The 26,486-nt window shown below is 43.8% G+C and overlaps 1 protein-coding gene across 9 annotated transcripts in view; it reads left to right on the plus strand.

Annotated features, from left to right (window-relative positions):
- Positions 1-26,486, plus strand: part of PAPPA2 (pappalysin 2) — a 611,815-nt gene that overhangs the window by 562,343 nt on the left and 22,986 nt on the right. For all 9 annotated transcript variants that reach the window (XM_070077165.1, XM_051856950.2, XM_070077164.1 and 6 more), the window contains one exon: positions 3,846-3,917. In XM_070077165.1, the coding sequence (XP_069933266.1) occupies positions 3,846-3,917 (72 nt within the window). The remainder of the gene's footprint in view (positions 1-3,845; positions 3,918-26,486) is intronic.

Raw genomic sequence — 26,486 nt, forward strand, 5'->3', positions numbered from 1 at the left:
TGAGATGAGGGATGGGTGACTTTCACAGGCCAGAAGATAAAGGAAACACCTATAGATGAAGCCTAGCGTTAAGTGGTTGGAAGATACTCACTAACTGTCATTGCTCTGCAAGTCACTGAGATAAGAACCAGGAGAGGTAGACAGTCCCTGTTCTCAAGTATGTGGAAATGTAGGAGGGGTATGACACAGGGAGCACCGACTGTTGCAACTTTTATACAGACCAAGCTAAGTCGTTGGTCTGAACCAGCCTCAAGACTGAATTATAAAATATGTTTAAAAATCAATGAGATAGAGATTGTCAATTCCGCTACCAGGAATTTATTCTACAGATATACTTACACATATGTGAAATTATTTATATATGTCTTATTTGTTATAACAAAAGTCTGGAAGTAACCAGAATATTTATCAGTATGGTCTGGTTAAAAAATTAATGTGCATGTATTTAATCAAATACTATGTAACCAATAGAATGCATGAAATGAACACAACTCCAGGTAACATTGTAGAGTTAAATAAAGTAAGACAATCATAAGCCAAACCACCATATAATAAAACTATAATCTTCTACAATGTGTGTAAAGAAATAAAGAAATTATATGTATACATACCTGTTTATGCAAACAATATATATGTTTATCAAAAAACTAAAAAAAAAGATTAAAAAGGCTAAGTGGCTGAGAAGCAGGAGTAGGAAGGAAACTGCACGTTTTATGTCCTTTATATGTTATACTATGAATATGTATTACGTTTTAATAAGTTAAGCTACATAAAAATACAAAGATAGAAAAAAATTATAAATACTACACAGTGGTAAAAAAAAATGAAATCCTGTCATTTGCAACAAATGGATGCAACAGGAAAACATTATACTTAGTGAAATAAGCCAGTCCCAAAAAGACAAATGCCATATGTCTTACCTAAACTGTGGTAACTAATAGAGTATCTAATAGGTAATGTGTATTAGTTATATAATATGTAATGTAGTAATGTATATTAGTGCGATGACTTTGAACAGCCCTAGTCTCCAAAGTGTTTTGTTTCTCCTCACACTATTTGTTGAACTCTTCACTTAACATAGGGTTAATTTTATTTGTATAAAGTTAATTGAGAGTAGATCTTAGTAAAAAATAAGGATGGGAATAGGAGAGGGAGGAGGAAGAAGGGTGGGAGTGTAGGTGGGAAGGAGGGTACAGTGGGAAAAATCACTATGTTCCTAAATTTGTATATATGAAATGCATGAAGTTTGCATATCTTAAATAAAAGTTGTCTAGGTAAAAAATAAAACAGCAAAAAAGTCAACACTGACCACTTCCAACATTGAAAGATCCTTAACTTCAGTTCAGAATATGAGGGGTGAGCATTGTGGTGCAGCGGGCTAAGCTGCCACGTGCACCACCTGCAGCCATATCAGAGTGCAGGTCTGAGTGCTGGCTACTCCGCTTCTAATCCACCCCCCTGCGAATGCACATGGAAGGCAGCAGATAATGGCCCAAGTGCTTGAGTCCCTGCTACCTATGTGGGAGAACTAGATGGGGTTACTGGCTCCTGGCTTCAGCCTCACCCAGCCCTAGATGTTATTGGCATTTTGCATTTAACCAAAGAGATGGAAGGCCTCTCTCTCTGGCCCTCCCTATCACTATGCTTTTCAAATAAATACATAAATAATCTTTAAAAAGATATCAGAGAACAAAAAAAAAAAGAAAAAATATAAATAATGAGAAAAATAGGGCAAAGGAACATTAGGAAAATTTCTGACCCTAGCTTCCTGCTCATGTAGGCCCTGAGAAGCAGGGAATTTGTGGCAGCCAGGTGGGCTCCACTTGGTCTGGGGTTACATGAAGGTAGCAGCTGCATTCTGCCCAGACCTAAGTTTCCCCACAAAGCACCCCAGGACAACACTGGCCTTCAGGGTTCTTATCTGTTGGAGAAGCAAATGACCCTTGAGTCCAGTGATTAGAACCTTGTTGGCCAGTTGGATCACTCCTTCAAGTGAATTCCTTTTGATAAAGGACACCAAGGACACCTTGGGCTAGTGGGGATAAACACGAGGCTGGGTCCTGTTTTTACATCGTAGGAGTTCAGTTCCAGAAGCCTTTGTACTTCTCCCTGCCTGACCTTGGTGCCTCTTTGAGTTCTGCTGATTCACAATAGGTTTATTTGTCCACTGTGTGGACGCCATTTTACTGTGAAAGGCTGAATAGTACTAACCAGAGATACAGAGAGTATGCTTTGGCCTCTGATCCTGGTTTGGGGACTGGAATCTTGTTCTCTAGGATTCCTGAGATCTGCTGCATGAGTTTGTTTTCTGTTGCTGTAATGAAACAACACCTGAGACTAGGTACCTGATAAAGTAAGGAAGTTTGTTTGATGCACAGTTCTGCTGACCAAGGGTCCAACCAGCATAGCACCAGCATCCTGGTGAGGCCCCCTGACTGCATTACAGATGGCCAAGGCATCATACTGGGGACCTGGGGGAGGGAGAGAGCAAGTGGCAAGCCAGGAAACCAGAGAGACTTAGGGGCCTAGCTTGCTCTTTTTATTTTTATTTCTCAAGATGTATTTCTTTATTTGAAAGGCAGAGTGACAGAAAAGAGAGACAGAGATCTCTGTCTGCTGGTTCAGTCCCCCAAATGGTCACAGCAGCCAGAGCTAGGCCAGGCTAAAGTCAGGAACCAGTAATTCCATTCAGGTCTCCGGCATGGATGGCAGGGGCCCAAACACTTAGAACATATTTTGTTGCTTTCCTAGGCACATTAGCAAGAAACTGCATCACAAGCAGAGCAGCCAGGTACCCCAAACAGCTCTTTAATATGGGAGGCCAGTGGCACACGTGGCACAGGCTGGCCCCTTGCTATTTTTATAATAATTCATTCTTGAGGGAACCAACTGGGTTCCTATGAGACCTACATCCAGTTTCTTCCGAGAGCAACATCCATAGTGACCTACCAGCCTTCCACTAGCTCATACCTGTTAAACGCCACCACGCCAGGAACCAAGCCTCTAACATGTAAACTTTTGTGGACCCCTCAGAACGTACCCAAACAGTAGCATCCGCCTTAGGTGGAGACTCTTCTTACAAGGTTGTTCACCTCACCGGCCTCTAAAAACCCACAGTACTTTTTAAGCAACACGCCTGACTCACAAAGTATTATAACATTATTTAAAATTTCAAAACATGTGGAATCAATATTATGCCCCAAACTGAATTAAACTTGTTATAATATGGAGGATGATTTTTTTAAAATGTTTAGTTTGAAAGGCAGAATGACAGAGAGAGGAGAGACAGAGATCTTCCATCCATGGGTTCATTGCTCAAATGCTTGGATTAGCCAGGGCTGGGCCAGACCAAAGCCAGGAGTCTGGAGTTCTAACTGGGACTCCCATGAGGGAGGCAGAGACCTTAGACTTGGGCCATCACCTGCTGCCTCCCAGGGAGCACGTTAGCAGAAAGCTGGTTCAGAAGTGAAGTAGCCAGGACTTAAATTGATTCCGGGCACTCTGATATGGGATACCAGCATCCCAAGTGGAGGCTTTGCCCCCTAGGCCAACCATCTGTCCAGGAAGATTTTAACACTTACAGCAGTCTGGAAATTTTGGTACCTTGTAGAGGAAGGAGAAAGAACGGGATAAAGCATCCTTGCGCTCAGAGCTCTGCCCTGTCACCACCTAGCGGGCGAGCAGTTCCCACAGCAAAGGCCAGAGGCCGCGTTTCTCCAGGGGCGATCAGGGTGTTGCCACTTGGGGCCTGGAGTCGGCTGGTGGGAGAAACTCAGGGTTCACTTTTCTTTATACACCTGATGTCATTTTTGTTTGTTTTCCGTCCTCTTTGTCTCGCCTGTTAGAGCATTGTGTGCACTGGCCGGCGTCGATGGCACCCAGATCCCCTGCTGATCCACTGCATCCAGTCCTGCGAGGTAAGCCATTCCCCCTCCCGAGTCCCAGGCTCCTGCCCTCAGGTCCACGTGCCCTTCCTTCAAATCCTCCTCCTTCCTCCACCTTTGTCAGTGTTTAATCTGTGCAATGTAGTTGGCTGCAGCGTCTCAAATTCACAGAAATGATGATTTCCGATTTTTGCTATTTTTTTTAGCAAAATCTTCAGGGCTCCACTCTAACAAAAAGTAAGTTAGAAAGCAGTGAGAATGATTTAAAGCTTTGGGGTTCTGTCATGAGGCCTTGTTTGACATTAGGGAGATCAGGAGTCCACACACAGTTTTGTTGGACCACCACAGTTTCTAGAAGCAATTTTATTTTGGTTGTCAATTGTTAAAAATGGGATTTTTCCATAAAGTCTTTCTGTACATATATAACATTGTGTGCATATGCACACACCCCCAATAAAAATAAGTATAAAAAGCTGTTTGTACAAAGATTTTTCTCTCGAGGAAGCACATCTAGCAGTTGTGGAAACAGTTAGCTGAGTGTGAGTAGCAGCTACAGCCAACCCCAGTGGGTGACTGTCTCCAGTTAGCAAACCTGGCCTGGCCCCACAGCTACAGGCCTGCCATGCCTTCCTCAATACCTTAACCACTGATGAAGCCAGACTAAGCCTTGACTGCCCCCAGGAACCCTGTCTACCTCTGTACACAGTGGATTCCACTTCCCATAGGGGAGCGGACTCTGGGTGCTGGGATTCCTTAGCTAGGTTAACCGGAGTTACCAAGGAAGAGTCAAGAATGAGACAGAGCCTGGTAGAGGGACAGTGAGCCAGCATCCTGACTTGGGGGAGGAAGAGTGTCTGTCTGTCTGTCTCTCTCTCTCTCTTTCACACACTAATACACACATGTGCACGCGGGTGCGCACATCAGCTAAGCCTCCCACCCTAGGAATAGCCCCTGACAAATATAGATACTCTCTTCTCAGTCACAACAGTCTTTGTCATCCAAGCCCTGGCTGGAAGTCACCTAGCCAGGCTGCAGGGGCGGGCCTGGCTTCTGCTTGTGTGCTGTGCAGGGAGCTGTTTAACTGCCACTGATTTCCAACAGCCTCCCCCACTGCAGACCCAACCACACACATGTTAATCCCTCTGTCCTCCACTATCTCCGTGTCTCCGGATCTAATTCTGGGAAACCGGGATCCACGGGAGGCCAGAGAGGGGGAAAGGGTGGGGTTAAAGAGAAAAGGGAAAACTGGGTGGGGAATGGATACCAATAAAACAGCGCCTTCTGAGAGTGCATGGGGAAAAATGCTAGCCTGGAGTAGGCCAACAAAACAGCTCATCTTCTGCCATCATTAGAAAAACAGATGGCAGCAGGGTGGGGAGGCAGGAGAGAGGGGAGTGAGTCATCCGCTGGGCAGGGAGTAGGAAGAGGGGAGAGGAGGCCAGGGAAGGAGGGAGATAAACAGACAGAGGACTCGCTCAGGCTGCTGGGAGGAGATCAAAGGTATCCTGAGAATTCCCTTCTGCTACTTCAACGCACAATGGCAAGTGGGAGGGAGGGTGGATGACAGGGTTTGGAGCTGGCGATGGTGCTTCCCAGGTTACAATACAGAGCTTTCCACATGCGTCCTCCCCGCTCCCCACACCCAGAACACCCTTCCTTGGCCCCTGTCAGTCCTTTTGTTGATGTGACCAGGACCAACGCTGCTTTCCCCGGATGTCCTCCCTGCTCCACTGCGGCTCTGCACAGCTGAGCTGTGAACCCGGTAGACTTGTTCTCAGTGCTTCTCAAAGTGCGGGCCCTGAACCAGCATGCCAGCATCACCTGGGAACTTGTTAGCCATGCGCACTCTCAGGTCCCTGCGCAGACCTGCTGCATCAGAGAGGGGCCCAGCAGTGTGTGTTTTAACAAGGCTTCCAGGAAATTCTGATGACCGCTCAAGTTTGGGAACCACCGCCCTACGTGCTGTGGGAGCGAACAAGAGGGTTCCTAGGCTTTGCATCTGTGTTTGGAAGCGTTCTTTGTCCGGGAACAATTATAGCCAACATTATTTGCTCTATTTCCTGAGATCCCATGGGCAGGACAGGGTTTGAAAAGCTGGATGTTGGCTTCTAGTCTCTCAGCGAAGGCCAAGAGGACAGAAACCCATTCCGCTGGGAAGGGAAGAGCAAGGAAAAGGAGAAGCAATGCCCACAGGAAAGGAAAGGAAGCTGGACAGGGGAGGAGACCTGCAGAGCAGGTGAATGAAGTGAGAGAGAGAGGAGAGGGACTGAAACTGGCACGGGCTGGGGGCAACTTGGCGCGCACTTAATTCTTTACTGGAAAAGGTCAGCTAAATATGTTAAGGAGAACTGAAAAATTCCAAAGCCCGAAAGAGAGAAGACAGACCCAGAAGCAGGACGAAGCCAAGGAATTGGGTGGGTGAGAGAAGTTTTAAGAAATGCGGCACGGAGATCTCAACTGAAATTGGGCCTTTTTCTGCCCAGAATCTGAAAGAGCTTACTTGCTTGCTTGCTGTTTTATTCTAATACAAAGTGTAATCCTGTGATACCCTCCTTCAGACATTCAGCCTTGCAGGAGTGGAGTGCATCATTCATGTTTCTCCATTAAAGCCAGGCAATAAGTCCATCACCCCACCTCTCCAGCCTCTGTTGTATTTTTTGTCTTCTGCACCTTTGTCCATGTCATGTCCACTCACCATATCCCCTTTTGCCTTCATTTCTCCACCATTCTAGGCTTCTCACATTTCTTAAGGGGCCTGTAAGTGTTCCTGTAAAAAAGATCCTGTCCAAATCATTCCATTTTTTTCTTAATACTTAGATTCCCCTTTTTGCAGCAAGAAATACATATTACATATCTGTAAGCCAAGCTTGTTCTTTGGAAGCTGCAAATGGACATGGACTGGCAACTTGTTTAGCTGAAAGGATTTGAAGTCCAACAAACCTAGATGCAAATCCTCACTCAGGGAGGCATTGTCAGCCTCAGTGTCGGAATCTGCACTGGCAAGTGGGACAGCAGAGTCATTTTATGGAGTTGATAATGAGGATTAATGTGATAACCCACATAAAGTACTTAGTGTCGTGCTGGGCCCCTAAGAGAGTCTTATGAAAGGGTGTCTTTTGTTGTGCGCTGTTAGCTGTCTCATGAATCCTTACTCAGTGGACAAAGCAGAGCAGGGGCATTGCTGCTGGAATGACCTTGATATAATTAGGTACAAACTCTGAAGGTGGGAAAAGGGAATGAAAAGAGAAACAGAGTGTTCCCATGGAGAATCACTGAGATCGACAATTCACTAATCGCTTGGAGACGGTTAGCCATTATGTCTGATCGTCCCCAGGTCAGCTGGCCAGCAGATCCTGATATGAGTGGCTCTATTCATTCCTGTGGACACCACCCGGTTGGGTCTCAGTGTTTCTCTCCTGGGCTGCTGCATTCCTTTTCTCATTGTTCTGCCTATGCCCGCACCTGTGTCCGTCAGTTACCTTCATCCTCTCTCCTGCTATGCATGATGCTTCCTGTCGAGTCTGTCTTCTACTAGTTATATTTCAGGAACTCCCAATTGTTCGCACATTTAAGCCACATGCCTTTGTGTGTAGTAAATGGACCTTTGTCTTTCAACCTCTTGTCTTTTCGTATCTCTGTGTGCACTCTTTTCTCCAGACATAAGAAACTTTTGCAATCCAGTGTTCTGAAAGTGCATGGGTTTTGTACTCTGGGCATGCTTGCTGTGAGATTGAACATTGGTCCCACTTGCTGGGTGGCACTCGGCAAGCTCCTTTGCCTTCTTGTACCTCACTACCATCAACAGTTTTTATAGGGTTATTAAAATAGGGTTTTAACAGCAATGCCTGTTTCATAAAGTTGTTGGGAATGTTCCTTCATAAAGCCACATTTACAAATGGAATACTATAGGCAGTGAACTCAGTCTAATGTTTTGTACATTAAACTCAAGAAATATTTATGTACTAATATACAATTTAACTTGCACATTGCTTATGAAGTGATAGATAAGCATATTAATCTTCAGTGATAAATATGTAGGAGAGAATAATGTGAAGAGTATCCATTTTATTTATTTTTTAAATTTTTTATTTAGTAAATATAAATTTTCAAAGTACAGTTAATGGATTAAAATGACTCCCCCCATAATTTCCCTCCCACTCACACCCCTCCCATCTCCCGCTCCCTCTCCCATTCCATTCACATCAAGATTCATTTTCAATTATCTTTATATACAGAAGATCAATTCAGTGTATATTAAGTAAAGATTTCATCAGTTTGCACCCACACAGAAACGCAAAGTGTAAAATACTGTTTCAGTACTAGTTATAGCAATTACTTCACATTGGACAACACACTAAGGACAGATCCCACATGAGAAGTAAGTACACAGTGACTCCTGTTGTTAACTTAACAATTTGACACTCTTGTTTATGGCGTCAGTAATCTCCCTAGGCTCTAGTCAATAGTATCCATTTTATCAATCATAGAAATAATATTATTATTCCACACAATTCCATGCCCCTCATCTCTGTACCTGTTGTATCCCCTTCCTGGATTTCTGATCCACTCCATGTTTCTCTCTGTCAGTGACTCTCAACTGTGAATAATTTTACACCCTGCACCCCCTACTAGGGGACATTGGGTAATATTTGAAGACATTTTTTTTGTCATGAGTAGGTGAGCGATAAGACCTACTGAAGTCTCGTGGGAGGATACCAGGAATGCTGCTAAGCATTCTACAGGGCACAGACAGCACCACGCAGCAGTTATCCTTCCCGAAGTGTCAGCAGCTTTGCTGTTGAGAGACTCTGTGCTGGAGCATCTCCATTGATTCTCCAGCGCATTTCCAGACATCTCCTCCTCTTCTGCCACCACCCGCCCCTATCCGTAGACGAGGTTTGCAGCCAATCTCTGGTCTCCATTTTACCACTTACCACCTTAGGGAAGGTGTTGGCTTCCTGTGTGTCAGTCTGCCTACACCATGACCGCTTGCATGCTGAAAACATCATCTTTCTGTTAGTTTCTTCTGTTGTCAAGAAACAGCCCATTATACTCAGTTTATGTCTTTATGACTATTTATTACATACTGGCGGTTGCCAAGGTTAATCGATGTTCTTAAGGCCATCCATAAGAGTTATGAAGCCCTTTAAGATTTTTTTTCACATAAATTTCCCTAGGTGTTAGCTACCATTTTTTCTTTCTTTTTTTTTTTTAAGATTCATTTACTTATTTGAAAAGCAGAGTTTACGGAGAGACAAGGAGAGAGAGAGAGAGAGAGAGAGAGAGAGAGAGAAACAGAGGAGAGTGATTCTGTCTACTGGTTCACTCCCTAAATGGCCTCAACAGCTATGGCGGGGATAGGCTGAAGCCACCAAGCGAGAGCTTCTGGGTCTCCCACATGGTTGCAGGAGCCCGAGGACTTGGGCCATCCTCCGCTGCTCTCCTAGGCACATTGGCAGGGAGCTGGATCAGAAGTAGAGCAGCCCAGAACCCAAACTTGCACCCATATGGGATGCTGGCATCGCAGGCATCAGCTTTACCCACTATGCCACAGTGCCAGCCCCAGCGACTGTTTCTTGTAGAAGCTCTTGCATATACCCTCCTAAATGCCTGCCATCTCACCTTCCACATTATTTCAAGATGAGTCACTAGGTCTGTCCTCTCATGGGTGCTTTGTTAACTCCACACCCCCTTCAAAGCTGCAGATCTGGTTCGTCTGGGGCACCTGCTTCTACTCCATTACAGATGGGGGTGGGAGCTGAGAATAGGACTTTGACTTAGAAAGTCTTCAGCTGGCAGAGACTGAGCCAGTCTGCTGTGGAATGGCACAGAGGAAGTAAAGGCAGAGAATAAAAGCCCTGTCATGGGTAGAATCAAAAGTCCTTGGGGCCACGTAAAGGTGGCTTACAGCAGCAAAGGAAAGCTCCCTAGGGACCTGGAGGCGGTGCTGGGCTCCGATCCATCCGTTTTAGATATCTCTTTGGGCAAGTCAGTTGAGTTCTCTGAATTTCAGTTTCCTCTGCTTTGAATGTGGAGAGAAAAAATTTGTCTCTTAAAACTGTTTTCAGAATCCAGGTTCAGGAACCAATGGAGACACTCCCAGGGGGGAGTGGCCTGGGGCCTGTGGAAGGTCACAGCTTGGTCAAGGGTGGGTCATGCTAATTTCTTAGGGCTAGTGGCAAACCTGCCCTTGTTTCTGGGACTTCTTTGCCTTCCACATGGGCTTTGGTCCTTCTCTTATGGAGCCCCTTTGCACATCTCTGACCTTCCTCTTGGCTAGCCTTGACTTCTTACTCACTGGAGGAATTGTATCAGGACAGTCCTGTTGGTACTATCCTTCCCTGACAATGGATCCAAGGCCAGTCCTGGTTCTGGTTTTATTACTCTCATCCTGGAACTAACCTGCAAAAGAAAACTCAGTCGGAGGTTGAATAGCTGTGAGAGTCAGAACATGGTAAAGGGTGCACAGTTAGCTATTTTATGAATGCCTGATAAACATTAATTGAGAGAGTAAGGAAGAATAATAAAATTTAACTTCTCAGTAATACTGAATGACTCTCATTCAAAATGAAAGTATTACTTTCCCCCACCATTAAATTTTCGTAAGCTAGTGGCAGGCATCGTGTGTGTGTGTGTGTGTGTGTGTGTATTAAGAGAGTAAAAGGCCAGCACTGTGGCTCAATAGGCTAATCCTCTGCCTTGCGGCGCCGGCACACCAGGTTCTAGTCCCGGTCGGGGTGCCGGATTCTGTCCCAGTTGCCCTTCTTCCAGGCCAGCTCTCTGCAATGGCCCGGGAGTGCAGTGGAGGATGGCCCAGGTCCTTGGGCCCTGCACCTGCATGGGAGATCAGGAGAAGCACCTGGCTCCTGGCTTCGGATCAGCGGGATGCACCGGCCGCAGCGCGCCGGCCGCGGCGGCCATTGGAGGGTGAACCAACGGCAATGGAAGACCTTTCTCTCTGTCTGTCTCTCTCACTGTCCACTCTGCCTGTCAAAAAAAAAAAAAAAAAAAAAAAAAAGAGAGAGAGAGTAAGAAATCAAGCTAGGCTGGGGGAGATTTGGTTAAGGATTGCTTAATATACTTTGGAACCCTTATCTAACCATTTTGATGTTCTTAAAGAAAGGAGCTGTCAGAAGAATAGATGAAAAGCAATGTAGTTTATACCTTGTTAAAAGAAGAAGGGGTTGAACAATAAAAAGCTGCTTTCTTGTAAATTTGATTTTTCTGCTAGAAAAAGCTCTAGGACAAATTTCTCTAGGTCCAAGTCTTTTATTTATAAGGAACATGATTGCATGTTCTGTGTCAGATGGTTTAGTCACTGTGATAAAGGAGAACCCAGATATGCCAATCCAGGCTAAATGACATGCCCCTAATTTAAGAGGGCAAATAGGGAGTTGGCCACATCATGGATTGTTACCATACATTGTGCTGCACCGGGAGACTCATCCAGGGGAACACTCAGGGCTTGTTCTGGCCATACCGTATCTTCCAACGTTCCATGTGGGCAATGGATTCAGTTGATGAATTCTTTTTAAAAAAATAGCATATATTTTTTCATGTGTCTGTTGGCCATTTGGATTTCCTCTTTTGAAAAATGTCTTTTGAGGTCCTTGGCCCATCTCTTAAGTGGGTTGTTTGTTTTGATGTTGTGGAGTTTCTTGATCTCTTTGTAGATTCTGGTTATCAACCCTTTATCTGTTGCATAGTTTGCAAATATTTTTTTCCCATTCTGTCAGTTGCCTCTTCACTTTCCTAACTGTTTCTTTCGAAGTACAGAAACTTCTCAATTTGATGCAATCCCAAATGTTAATTTTGGTTTTGACTGCCTGTGCTTCTGGGGTATTTTCCAAGAAGTCTTTGCCGGTACCTATATCTTGCAGGGTTTTTCCAATGCTCTCTAGTAATTTGATGGTGTTGGGTCATAGATTTAAGTCTTTAATCCATGTTGAGTGAATTTTTGTGTAAGGTGAAAGGTGGGAGTCTTGCTTCATGATTCTGCACGTGGAAATCCAGTTTTCCCAGCACCATTTATTGAATAGACTGTCCTTACTCCAGGGATTGGTTTTGTATCCTTGATCAAATATGAGTTGGCTGTAGATGTTTGTTGGTGAACTCAAAAGGCTTCCATAGCCTTGGCGACTCACGACAAGAGCCTAGGGTGATTCCTGATGCCATAAACAAGAGTGTCAATTTGTTAAGTCAACAACAGGAGTCGCTGTGCACTTACTCCTCATGTAGGATCTCTGTCCTTAATGTGCTGTACATTGTGATTTAATGCTATAACTAGTACTCAAACAGTATTTTTCACTTTGTGTTTCTATGTGGGTGCAAACTGCTGAAATCTACTTAATATATGCTAAACTGATCTTCTGTATATAAAGAGAATTGAAAATGAATCTTGATGTGAATGGAAGAGGGGAGTCAGAGGGAAAGGGGAGGGTTGCGGGTGGGAGGGAAGTTATGGGGGGGGAAGCCATTGTAATCCATAGCTATACTTTGGAAATTTATATTCATTAAATAAAAGTTAAAAAAAAGAAAAAAATAATAAAAAATTAAAAAATAAAAAATAAATACAGATTAATATAGCTGAAAAAATAGTATATATTTATTTATTTTGAAAGGCAGAGAAAGAGAAATGCAGGTAGACACACACATACACAGATATCTTCCACTTGCTAGTTCATTCCCCAAATGCCAACAATGGCCAAGGCTGGACCAGACGGAAATCAGGAGCCAGGGACTCAGCCCAGGTCTCCTATGTGAGTGGCAGGGGCACAACCACGCCTCTGCCTTCCAGGGTTGTCATTAGCAGGATCCTGGAATCTGGAAGCTGGAGCTTGGAATCAAGCCCATGCATTCTGATATGGGGTACAGGTGCCCCAGCTGACACATTAATGACCATGCTAAACACCCGTCCCTGGTAGTTTTTGTCTTGAGAATGTTTAAGAAGTACCGGGGTGGGGTGCTTATTGTTAAAATTCAGATTCTTGGGTTGTATCCCTCTTTTCTGGTTCTCACATCTGAAGCGTGGTGTGACGTCCAGGAATCTGTTTGCACAGCACATACCACAGGTGCTGCTGATGCAGGTGCTGCTGATGCAGGTGCTGCTGAGCTGCCCTTGCAGCTTACTGATGATCCTACACAGCAGACCCAGGCTCACAGAGAGGGAGAAAAGGATCCGGCTTCTGACAGTTCTTGCGTAAATGAAGACATTTGAAACAGAATAAAGTTCAGAAGGAGCAAGGGAAAAAGTAAAAGCACCTGGTAGACTCGGGTACAACTAAAATTATGTAAGAAAGAAAACACTGGGTTGCTTTAAAATTGTAGTTAGAATATTCAAACAATTATAGCTTATGGGTAAGCAGCAGCCTGGCTCTGTCCTTGAAGCAAGCCACAGGCAGATAAGTACAAGTGAGACCAACAGAAAACGAGCAATCCATTGTTTTATTGTGATTCTCACCATTGATCTTGTCCTATTTTCTCTTTAGGTTTAGCCTTTTTAAAATACAGAACATGTTGAAGATAACAAAAATGATATAAAACCACCTTTGGGAAAAAAAAAAACAAAAGAACTGGAATTTTTAGTCTAAAATGAAAAGAATAAATGTCAATGTAGAAAATATCTTTGTGTATGAAATATTTTACATAGAGAAGGAAGAGTTAATAGTTGCCACTCCCCAGTAAAGATAGAGTAGAAAACAATGGCTTAAAATACTAAATGAATCCTTTAAAATCAATCTGTGTGAGAATGTCCTGAAAGTGTTAACTGCTACACAAGGTTATAAAGGGAAATGTTTAAGTGGGATATTAGTCTTTGGAGAGTTTTAAAGGGATAGGTTTTCTACTGTCTCTTGACACAGCTCAGCGTTTTCTTCTGTCTCAAACAATGGAGGTGGTTTGGAATTCTCTTTACCTGTAAATCTAGCACTCTATGGATTTAAATGCAAATATATGGTGTTTTCTTAAAGCAGCCAATAGAGATATTTTTATGTGTTATTACCACATCGGGATTTATATAGGAGGGAACTTATAGTGGAAAGATGAGACCTGGGGGACAAATTCAGCTTCATCGCAGTGGATGCAGTACTGAGATGCAGGTAGAAAGGCGTATTGTTTTTGCACGCGTACTAGCTGATACCAGCAATGCTCCCATCACTAATGCCTTCCATCTGCCACACCATTCCTTGAATTCTTTCTTTGTTGTCTTGGACCTCTCTCTGCCTCACTTTTATTATTTATATTCCAGATGGTAGCCCTGTTAGCTGCGTCTGGGCCTTGTGCTTGTTGATCACCCACGGACACTGCTGCAGCTCTACAGGAGTCAGGGGCCAATATATAATTCATGAGGTGGAAAATAATGGCATGAAAATTGAGTTTTTATTGCCTGATCTTTTCTTGCCCAGAATTTGAGCCAAGAAGGGGCTGAGAGTAGGAGTAGCTAAAGTCTGACTCATAAGTCTCAGTTTCGGGGATGTGCCTTATTCTGGGGTGCAGCATGCTTGCATAGAGATCTGGACCTAAGGTGTTCAGAGGAAGGGCCGGAGAGGGTGGCCGGTTGCCCGAGACGGCACCTGGGCTTCTGCACCAAGAGGAGGGGTTTTGTCCCTGTCTGAGTTTTGTTCTCTGGTTTGTGTCCTCTAACATAAGTTTGTGTGTAGAAAAATACCTGAACACGTCCTACTCCTTCCTGTTTGGGAACATGAGCCCGCACTGCACCATGGCGCACCCTGGCAGCCCAGTCATAAACGCCAGGGCTCTTATTCTAAAAAGTGAATTGAGATGTGCAGCCTAGGAGACTCCAGGGCGGCGGGAGCGGGCTGAGACCCAGCTGTTTGGGAAGCAGAGTGGATATTCTAATGAGGTTAAATACTTCAAGACATAAGTGAGGCGGTTTTGTATTTCGCCCTTAGAGCAGTGAGACTCGGGACTCTTGAGTGAACGGGACTGAATCCTGGACTTGGGAAGAACTAGAACACTCTAGGGAAGTGGTGTGGTCTTTGACCAGCGGCAGCAGGCTCATCTGGGAAATTTTCAGAAATGCAGGAGCGCAGGTTCTGCTCTGGACTTTTGAATCCGAGTATTGGGAGTGGGAGCCCACCGGTCAGTTGTCCTGGGCCCTACAGGGGGTCACATGCCTTCTCAGGGTCAAGGCCAGATGGTCAGGCAGTAGATGAGGCCTGTCTTGAGGGCCTAAAGGGTACATCAGTGCCAAGGTCCCTCCTGTGATCTCAAGTCTCTCGACTTTCCATTTAATTCAGCTGCTTGGTGAAAACTATTTAACTCTTCTCCCAATCTTTCCCATCTGTGGTTTATCTCCATTACTATTCCTTGGTCATGTATTTTTCTTCCCTGCATGGTCACACATTACTCTTGATAAATACCCAGACTTGAGAGTATTATCAGAGCCCCAAATGGACTTAGAAGGGTGACCAAATTGGAATTGCTACTGATCTTTTGAAAAAGCGCTCTAACTTGAGTATCTTTAAGGATTCCTACGTAAAAAGACAAAAATAAATTGTATGTATGATATCTGCGAAAGAAAAACATTCTATTCTAATTTTATCACTTATGCACTGTGTGATTCTGAAGTTGTTTAACTTGTCTTGTTTCCTTTTTATTTATATGTTGTCATTTAAAAAATAGTTCACAACTAAACTTCTCTTTACTACATTTTAGCTGTTTGCAAACCAGATATACTAATCATCCCTTCCCTGCTTCTCAGAGGACAGATCTTCTGGGCATACTTTTAATTCTTGCCAAGTTCTTTAGAATATATGGGTAAGGGGGTTCAAAAACACTAATTAGGGCAGAGATGATAATGACACAGAAGCCAGTAATGGGATCAGCGACTAGATTCTGGTAGGGGTAGTGTAGGACCTTATAAATCTAAATCTGTGTTAGACTTGTTAAAATCCAGAGAAAATTTGAAAATTAGCTTAAGTTGGAGCTGTGTTCCAGGCTCTCCGACTGCCAATTCCAGTCCCCTTGAGAGTTGTCTGTGAGTGTCCCTGCCAGTTTTGAGCAGTATCGCACCAGCCTGTAAACCCAGGCCTGTCTTTAGCTTGTCCAGAGTCCCATTTGGTTCACGGCTCTACTTCAGATTCTCCAGCTGGAGTCTCTGAAAATTAGACTCCAACCATTAATTAAGATGAGGCTTCACTTTGAAAGCTAAAACCATTGTTTTTTTTTTTTTTTCTGCCCCTCTGCTTTTTTAAAAAGTAAAACATTAGAAGCACAACCATGCAAATTGTAAAACCTCATTTAGATTAACAACACTCATCAGAGTTTTCTCGTCTAAAACTCCCATGGAGCCTTGCCATTGGGAATTGAACTGGTGGATGGAAGATATCTTTCTCTCTCTCTTTACTGCTCTGTCTCTTAAATAAACTAAGAAGAAAAAAAAGACGGGTGTAGAGTTATGTGTAGACATAATACAACTTTGCTGACATATAATTCTTTTTTTTTTTATTAATTTTAAAGTTGGTTTCAGAGTGAGTGAGAGATCGTTTTCCCATTTGCTGTTACCCTCCCCGTAGGCCGACAGGGTCCTCAGAGGGGAACCAAGAGCTCAGTCTAGGACTGGTGGTCATTGTCCTTTTGGCCTCCTGATGGCACCACTCTCTCACTCTGTTCATTCTCTATCATGAGTGATCTGTTTTCTTCTCTCCGTCCTCTTTTTCAGATTTACCCTCTGCTTTTCCTTTGGTGGTGGTTGTTGCTTTCTTTCTCACTACTCTTCCATTTCCAGGCCAAGCCTGCACATAATTTGAGTGTTACTCACCTGCAAATTTTGCATCACAGAAATGCTACCTTTTCTCCCCCGACACCTACCAGACCTTCCAGTTGCTCCGCAATGATAACACTAGAAAAATTAGCAATAGAGGCCTGTGTTGGGCCTAATGGACCCCACCTAATGGTTAGGATGTCCTTAAGATGCCCACTTTCCATATCCAAGTGCTTGTGTTCAATTCCCACTTCCACTCTGGACTACAGCTTCCTCCGAATGTCGACCCTGGGAGGCAGCGGTGCAGAGAGACCTGCACAGTCTCAGGAAGCTTTCTGGGAAGTTGAGTAGCCAGGGCTCTAACCAGGCATTTGGATATTGGATGCGGTCAATCCACATGATGATTTAACCCACTGTGCCCAAATGTCTGCTCCATCCTCTTTTCATAGGAACTCTATCCACTAAGAATTCCAGCTGTTTTTCTAAAATATGTTTTAAATATATTCTAATCATGATACAAATATACTCACAGACTATTCATGAATCCTTTAGGACATTTATTATTTTTAACATTTGCCATCATGATCATAGCTTCTTTATTAAACAGTCATATGGACACATTCAGAAAATTCATGGGATCTGCATTTCTAATTCATCCACTGAAATAGGTTTCTTCAAGTGGGACAATTTCATTAAAACTTTGTTATAATGACAGAGTGCTAATAATCTATTAAGTTTCTCACACCTTATTTTTAAGGTATATAGAGCATATATGCATATATATATGTGTGTGTATATATATATATGTATGTAAATACTGATGGTGGTGTATGTGTGTGTTTCCATCTATTTTGTTAGCTGGCTCAACAATGATATGAGAACAAAGTAAAGAACACCCATTCCTACAGTGATCATGAAGATTTGCAAATTGCAGCAAACAACATTTGTAGTGGAAAGAACACACATGTTAAATTCTGACCAATAGATTTGAATCTCAGGTCCACCCTTATGTATATGTAATCTGTGAACCTAATTCTGATTCTATGAGAGTACTAGCTGGCCCTTGTGTGAAAAGCCAGTTAGTACCCTTAGGTTTGTTCAGAGAACCTTCAAGTTCTGCTCCTCTGCTCCTTGACCTCAGCCTCTCCCTCTCTCACAGAGGCCACCCTTTCATGTCTCATTTTGCTTCTTCTGTTTCACTTTTATTTCTTCTGGAAATTCACACACACACACACACACACACAGCACGTTGGCTGATCTTGATATTTTGGACTGAGGGCATTGTCAACTGACTCCTTGATGTGGAAGACAGGGTTTCAGCTCTCTGACACCATCACACAGGTACACACAGGAAAACACATACGCATCTATATCTGCACTCCTGCTGTCAGAGGCCCCCGATACTCCTAATTGTGCAAGGAAGGTGAATGGGAGCTGGGAGGGGAGAAGGCCTGAGAGATGAGAGGCAACGTAAGAACAGAGGAAGAGAAGCTAGCAAGGGGGTAGAGAAAGAATGATTAGACGAGAAGAAGGAAATAAAGGAGAGAGTGATCCTGGGAAGACCATGAAAGAAGAGAAGTTCTAGGGAAAAAGAGAGTAAAGAGTGTTTTATGCGCCACCAAGGAGACCAACAAAGTAAGCATTGATGAGAAGCAATCAGGTTTATGATTTATGTGTTCATGAAATCCCGTACATGATGGTTTTAATGAGTGGAGGAAAGAGAAACCAATTGAGAAATAGGTAAAAAGTAGATGCAGTCAATAAAATACTGCAAGGAGTAGGCTGGGCACTAACTTGATTAGGAACAGCATCCATGGAGAGACTTTTTTTTTATTTAATGAACATAAATTTCCAAAGTACAGCTTATGGATTACAATAGCTTCCCCCCCCCCATAATTTCCCTCCTACCCACAACACTCCCCTCTCCCATCCATGGAGAGACTTTTACCAGGAGACTGGAACACATTGATGGACTGTGGACAACAATCTGGTTGAAATCACGGAGACCCAGGATAAAAAAGGAACACAAAGGATTACAAATACTGAGGCCCGAGTCCAGTGCAACAGGAGTAACAAGGACTAAAGACAAATTTGTGGCATAGCAGATACAATTCCAGAATTTACGATATTTCATAGACAATAGTTTCTCAGTGTCTACTTTCCTATTTCTGTTCTTGGCTCCTTCTTTCTTCTGGTTACTCAGCATGAAATCTTTGATGCCATCTTATTTTTCCTCTTCTTCACACCTTTTACTTTGAATTGATCAAGTGGTCCTGTTAGTTCCAGCTTTAAAATATATCCACAAGTCAGCCACCTTTAAACATTTAACTGCTGCCACCCGGTGCAAACCACTACTCTCTGCTGTCCCCACCACTGCACCCACCTGACCAGGCTCCCTACTGCCTCTGGCTCCTCAGTCTCTTCTTAGAATAGTAGCCAGAGAGCCTGTGAAAATGAACGTGAAGCTGTATCACCCCTCTGCTAAAGCCTCCCAACACTTCCCCATTATACCCACAGAAAACTCAAGTTCTCCAAATGCCCCATCTTTGACCATTGGATTGAAGATTACCAGTATTCCCACTCCTTTATTCCCTGCCCATCCCCCAACCCATGTCACTCCCAGTTAATTCCCTTCCACTGCCACTATTTTCCAGCAGAACTATAACTTCTGGGGCAGGCATCTGGCCCAGTGGTTAAGACACCTGTGCCCCAGGACAGACTGCCTGGGTTCTAGGCCCAGTTCTACTCCAAATTCCAGCTTCCTGGTAATGCAGATTCTGGGAGGCAGCAATGATAGTTCAGCTGGGTGAGTCTCTACATCACATTCATGAGTCCTGAGTTGAGTTCCTGGCTCCTGGCTCCCACCCTAACCCAGTCCTGACTGTTGTGGGCATCTAGGGAATGAACCAGTAAATACAAGCTCACGTACTCTCTCTCTCTTTCATTTTCTGTCCCTCAAATAAATAAAATTTAACGACATAGACTTTGAGAAATAGAATCATTGCTTCCTGATTACCTATATAATTACTTCTTTGTTGTGGTTAATGTCCGTGTCCCTATTGGGATACGAGCTCCACAGGGAAGCAGTGTTTTGCTTATTTACGGCTGCATCTCCAGTTATTCGTGCTGTGGTGTGGTGTGGTGACTGGCACACTGTAGGTACTTCCTGTTTTTTGAGTGAATGAATGAAGCAAGCAGTTAAGGACATCTTTAGATCAGGAAAAGGGCTGGCAGCTGTGTCGGTGTCTTAGAAAGCAGTTTGATGGCTTTAGGGAAAGGAAAGTTTTGTTAACATGTGGAAAGTAAAACGTCAGCCAGGAGACCCTGAGTTTTATGAATCCTTTACGAGTCTTTTCTACTGATTTTTTTTTTTAAAGTCTGTGGTTAGCATCTTCCATATCAGTGATTTGGGGATTGGTGAAGTTTGGACTCCCAAGCTCCTTTCATCTCTTTGAAAACTGTACCCTCAAGAGAAAAGACTTGGTTCTACCTATTGCCCTTCCTCTGCTTGGTTGTTTGAACTCAAAGTCATTTAACTTCTATAGCAAAAGAATGTCTTCTGGTTAGCTTAGACAATTCTTCAGGCTCTCACATTAAACAGCATTTGTGAAGGCATCCATAGACACCAAAATGCTGCACACATGCATGGGCTTCTCTTTGTGACCATCATCCCCATGTGAGAAGGCTTCTGCAGCAAGTCCAGGTTGGGTCCTGGCCACAGAGCAGATGACACATCCTGGATCCCAGCCAAGGACATGAGAGTCTACTGTGAGGCGTGTAAGTCAATGTGCAGCCAGAACTGATAACCCCTTTCATGCTACAGCGTTGAACAGATTTTTTTCTTCTCTTTGGTTCTGCCTTTCCTAGGGTAGGCACCAGTGTTGGGTATAGGAATCCTGATTAAGGAAGCTACCAGCTCAAATCTGAGGCTCCTGGCTCCAGCCCAGTAGCTTGAGTAACCTTTCTATAGAAGCTCATCTTAAGAGGTTGCCTGCATTCTGTGCATGATAGAAATCCTTCCCTTACTTACCCTCTGTTTCATAAAATAATATAACAAGAAGAAGAGAGAAAACGAGGGTTTGTATTTAACCAAACTAAGAGCAAAACTGAACACAAAATACCGCACACCCATTTTTAAAACAGACTTGTTGCCATACCCTTATCTCAGTACGCCTAAAACAATGGCCACTCCCTCACCCCCAGGAAAGTCATAGCCTCTTCCACCTTATACACCATTTTGCTTCCTATTTAAGATCAGTAATGAGAATCTGGCAGATGAAAGATTCAAATAGGTCAAGAGGCCCTTGTGGCTTTCTACAGCCCATTCTAGCCTGCAGAATAAAAAATAAATTGGCTGGAAATCTAACCACGGTGAGCCACCACCACTGAGGCAGCATTTCAGACGAGTGAGACTGGAGCCAAAAGCAGGCTTCCTGAAGCACGGAGCCTGGGTCTCTCCTTACCAGGGCACATGCACACACACACGCACACAGAGCACTGCACACCAGGGGTCCTCATCGAGAACAGATGCTGCCGCCCCCCCTGTGCCAGCCACGTGTCATGTACAGCATTCTCGTCTGTGTTTTTCCTTTCTTCTCCCCTCCAGATGCCCCTCATCCTCTTTTCCCACCCCTTTCACCCACTGCATGTCCAAATTCTCTACTGATTCATACTGGCCAAGCCTCATAAATTTGTTGTTGTTATTAGTATTGCAAACAGTAGATGCTTCCAAAGCTGGAAAAAAATAGAAAGGAAGAAACCACAACAACCCCCAATGAAAACATGTCCTAACCCAAGAATGTACGCCACTTCATGCATGGGAAGCATCTTCCCACCTCTCCAAGTTTAGCTACGGAAACCAGGACTCCAAATTCCAACACCAGGAAAAAACACACACTCCCCAGCTCTTTTGTAGGAGCCTGTCCCCGTCTCTCAGTCGTAAGTTTGCTGCTCCCTGACAATGGCTAGGGTTTTCAGAAATGTCATGGCCTCCGTCCCAGCTTACACCTTGGTAACAAAATCATGATCACTCACTCCTACGGAACCGTTTTGTCAGCTCTTCCCTTGAACGCATATTTCCTGGCACCAAATATTTTATACTAGACTACAAAAATGAGTGAGGATTTCTCAGCACAGTATATTCCATGGAGATCATTAAAAAGTCAAATCACTATCCAATGAGTAATAATGGAAGGATGTGAAGGTACCCATACATTAGCAGAGAGAATAAAGCAAATAACTCCTCCCAAGCACATGGAGGAGGACTTATAAAGGGGTAACCACTGGGCATGGATTTGTAAGACAAATAAATAGCATGTGGAAAGGCAAAGATATGGAAGGAAATGATAGGAAGCCATCATTGAGATTTTCTGTAATCATCCTGCATAAAAAATAATCCAAATACATCAGTGTCTGAGTAACAGAAGTTATTTCTCACTCATGCACCTGCCCTTTGACTTAAGTGCCTCTGCTTTAGATTGTAAGCTGCGTTCAGATGCACACTGTGTGTCTCTCCCTAAGGCACCCAGGCTGCAGGATTTCACGGTCAGCGGTTACTCAGGGTGTTTTTCTTGTGGTGGATAGTATGAATACAAAAGGCTGCTCAAGGTATTTCAGTACATTTAATACGTTAAGTGTAGCATATATCACATAAAAGGGTACTTCGAAAATTTCATCAAAAATACAATTAAAAGATAAGTTTGGTTTGGTGTCAAAAAATTTTGAAGCCTACATATACTTTTTTCATAATACACATTTTTCATCAACTTTTAGAATACCCTAAATATGCATGGATTTAGAAGAATGCACCAAAATAACTTTATCTATTCATTTCGTTTTCTACAAACCCTCTTTGTAGTTTATGAAGTACCCTTCTACAGCCACATTCCATCAGACAAGGCAAACACATGGCTAAAACAAAGTTATTAGGAAGGAGAGTTGTCATGTGCTGATCGTGAAGTCATGGCAAAGAAAGGGGACGGTAAAAAGAACTGTAGACACTGCCAATATCTACTTATCAGCCTTTCCAGCCCCAGGAATTTGTTAGACTCAGATTCATTCGACTTTACTTCAAGTCTTACCCAGTTGTAGCATCAGGTTTGAAATCCACGTAGCATCTCTTACTCTGGAGCCTCACTTGGAACCAATCACAAACTCCCTGACTGCCTCCCACCCCATACCAAAGTAGCACAGAGATAAGACAACCATAATAAACATTTTTCCCCACAGAGCATAGTGAAACACATACAAGTCATTGATCCACAGCAATTCTGAAATTCTTTGAGCAAAAGTTGTAAAACCCTGCACTCTGGAACTAGGGCGTATATCTTATTTAATAACATTGCACTGTTCCCTGGGTGTAGCTTCCCAGTTGACTGTTTTTCCTATTCTCCTGGAAGTCCTTCCTTTCCCATCATCCTCTTTGGTCACATCAGGAGAGCACTGGAGACCACCACCTGTTGGGAAGCTAGGCAGGCTTCCCTATCTGCTGTCTGTAGAGTATATAGAGCCCCAAATTCCTTATATGTTGTCTAAATGAGAAATTCCTTTTAATACTAGCTGATGAAGATTTTGGCAACTCCAGTCTCATAGGTTTAATTGGTTCAGTATATATTTAATTCCAATCCAATCTGCTGTCAAGAGCTATACTCAAATCTTTCCGAGACATGACTCTATACAGATTCACTTACAGGTATTCTGAGCTTACAAGGCTTGTCTTAGAACAAGTTTTTTGTCTCTCTTCCAAGACACATTTTTGTTAGCTGCAAAGATCTCCTAGATACTATTTTTATTGCAATTAAACTTCCTAAAAATAGTGTAATAGTTCATCTGTGATTTGATTTTCACCTGAGGTTAAGTCTTAAGTCTTTTTTTAAAAGATTTATTTATTTGAAAGGCAGAGTTAGAGAGAGAGAGAGAGAGAGAGAATCTTCCATTCTCTGGTTCACTCTCCAAATGGCAGCAACAGCCAGGGCTACACCAGACTGAAGCCAGGAGTCTACAGTTTCTTTAGGGTCTCCCACATGGGTGCAGGGGCCCAAAGATTTGGAACATCTTCCACTGCCTTCCTAGGCACTTTAGCAAAGGGATAAATAGGAAATAGAGCAGCCAGGACTTGAACCAGCACCCACATGGGATGCTGGCATTGCAGACTGCAGCTCAACCCTTTATGCCACAAATCTGGCCCCATAAATATTTTGTTAAAAATAAATTTATTTTTTGCTTATTTGCACAGCAGAGTTAGAGTGAGGGAGAGGAGAGAGAGAGCGATCTTCCATTCACTGGTTCACTTCCCAAATGGCCACTACTGCCAGGGCTGGGTGAGCACAAAGCCAGTAGCCAGGAACTTCATCCAGGACTCCTATGTGGGTAGCAGGAGTCCAAGTACTTGAACCATCTTCCAAGTGCATTTCTTTCTCAAGTGCATTAGCAGGGAGCTGGATGGTAAGTGGAGCAACTGGGACTCAAACTGGCCCTGATGCCGGCATGGCAGGTTGTGGTTTAACCCACTGTGCCACATTGCCGGCCTTCAAGTCTTAAGTGTTAAAATCTCATTTAAACATAAGGCATTACAGTAAGCCCTCCATATCCATGGGCTCCACGTTTGTGGATTCAACCAATCATGGGTCAAAAATATTCCAAAAAAAAAAAATCTCTGGCTGTCGCCGTGGCTCAATAGGCTAATCCTCCGCCTTGCGGCGCCAGCACACCAGGTTCTAGTCCCGGTCGGGGTGCCGGATTCTGTCCCAGTTGCCCCTCTTCCAGGCCAGCTCTCTGCTGTGGCACGGGAGTGCAGTGGAGGATGGCCCAAGTGCTTGGGCCCTGCACCCCATGGGAGACCAGGAGAAGTACCTGGCTCCTGCCATCAGATCAGCGCAGTGCGCCGGCCGCAGCTCACCGGCCGCAGCGGCCATTGGAGGGTGAAGCAACGGCAAAAGGAAGACCTTTCTCTCTGTCTCTCTCTCTCTCACTGTCCACTCTGCCTGTCCAAAAAAAAAAAAAATCTCTACAGAACATGTGCAGACTTTGTTTCTGCTGTTATTCCTAAACAATAGAGTATAACAACTCTTTTCTTGATTTTTACATTGTATTAGATATTGTAAGTAATCTAGAGATGATTTCAAGTAGTTGAGAGAATTTGCACAGGGTATATGCAAATATTATGCCATTTTATAAAGCACGTGAGCATTGAAGGATTTTGATATCCTTGGAGTGGTCCTACAACCAACTCTCCTCCGATTCTAAGTGATGGCTGTGCAAAATTTTATCTTTTGCTAAATAGAGTTGAAGACAACTTGATTTTTCAGTACTACAAGTCAGTTTCTAATATCTTCTATTCCTTGTCAGTTCAGCTGACAAAGTAGCAATCTTTCCTGAGTCCATCTCTTCTTGTAGTACCTTATCAGATGAAAGTAATAACCACTTAGTAACCGTGGTAATGTTCTTCTGAGTCCCTTTACTCAAAGCCAAGAGGGCATTAATGCATTTTTGGATCTGCGAGTTGTAACAGTTCACAATATAACTTCCCCCACAAGTGACCAAAGGAATAGTATTCTCATATATTTTGGTACTATGTAAATGGGTACTGTAATTTGTCCAGCCTCCTTAAACAGTTCTTTTTGCTCCATCCCAGAGACAGTGCCATGCATTTTAATGGTGTGCTGTGGTAGCACCCACTTCTGATTTAAAAAAAAAAAAAAATCTCTGCATTAGTTAAGTGTTGCTGCAATAGTGTCACATAACAAATAACCCCAAAATGCTAGTCTGCTCCGTGACATTTGTCTTGAGGTATACAAAGATGTGTAGACTGATTTGAGGTTGAAGAACTCATTAGGAGTCTTGGGTGCTAAACGAAGGAGTTTGAACCTTATCCTGTAGCCACCGTTGATCCCATGAGGGTTTATAAATAGAGGCAAATGAATGGGAGCAGCTGGGCTGTGATCACAAGTGAACCCTGACCGCTCAGTGATTTCATGTGCAAGGGCCCATTTTTCCCTTGGCCGTCATCTGGTGTGACCAGCAGTGGTTGTCCTCTCATTCACTTTCCTCCTCTGTTCTCTCAAAATGAGCCTCCAAGGAAAGAAGAAATATATAGAGAGGGGGAGAGAGGCCAGTCACTCCTTGAGTCCCTTGAGCCAAAAGGACCGCATCATTTCTATGGGGCTTCCCCTTCACCAGAACATGGCCCCATGGTCTCAAGCCCACTGTAAGTGAGGCATGGGAACTGTGAGGGAGCACACATGTGACTGGTGACCGTGTAGGAAACAGAGGTGGGAGTTTTGATTTTGGAAGAAGTCACTGTGGCAGATTGGGAGGGTGAAAGTCATTATCTCATCGGCTCACACCTGACCAAGTGTGACAGCCCCCATGCTGCACTGGGGAAGTGCAAAGGGAAGGGAGCAAAGAGGCAGGTTGCACGCCAGTGTCTGCAGTCTTCAGTGGATGTTTGGGTGTTGGGTGTTGACGGTAAAGCTAGCCAGAATGGGAGGGTGGTGACGATAAATGTGGGCTTGCCTTGCATACCGTTGTATGTCAGCACATAGTACCTGAACATCTGCTGTAGGCACCCAAAGGCCTGGCCCCTGCCCATGCAGTCAGAGATGTCTGCTGTGGGTGTTTTTGTTGAAGTACCGACTGTTTTTCTACTTTTTAACAAATTTATTTGAGAGGCAGAGAGACAGAGGGAGGCAGACAGACAAAGAGAGTGAGCCCCCACCTGCTGGTTCTGTGTAGTTGGGAACTGATTCCAGGTCTCCTGTGGGAGTGGCAGGAATCCGACCACTTGAGTCATCATTGCTGCCTCCCAGGGTGTGCATTTGCAAGATGCAAGAGTCGGAGGTAGGGATCAAGCCCAGGTACTCTGATATGAGAAATGGATG

The sequence above is a fragment of the Oryctolagus cuniculus genome, chromosome 7 (genome assembly GCF_964237555.1).
Source record: "Oryctolagus cuniculus chromosome 7, mOryCun1.1, whole genome shotgun sequence".
Taxonomy (NCBI): domain Eukaryota; kingdom Metazoa; phylum Chordata; class Mammalia; order Lagomorpha; family Leporidae; genus Oryctolagus; species Oryctolagus cuniculus.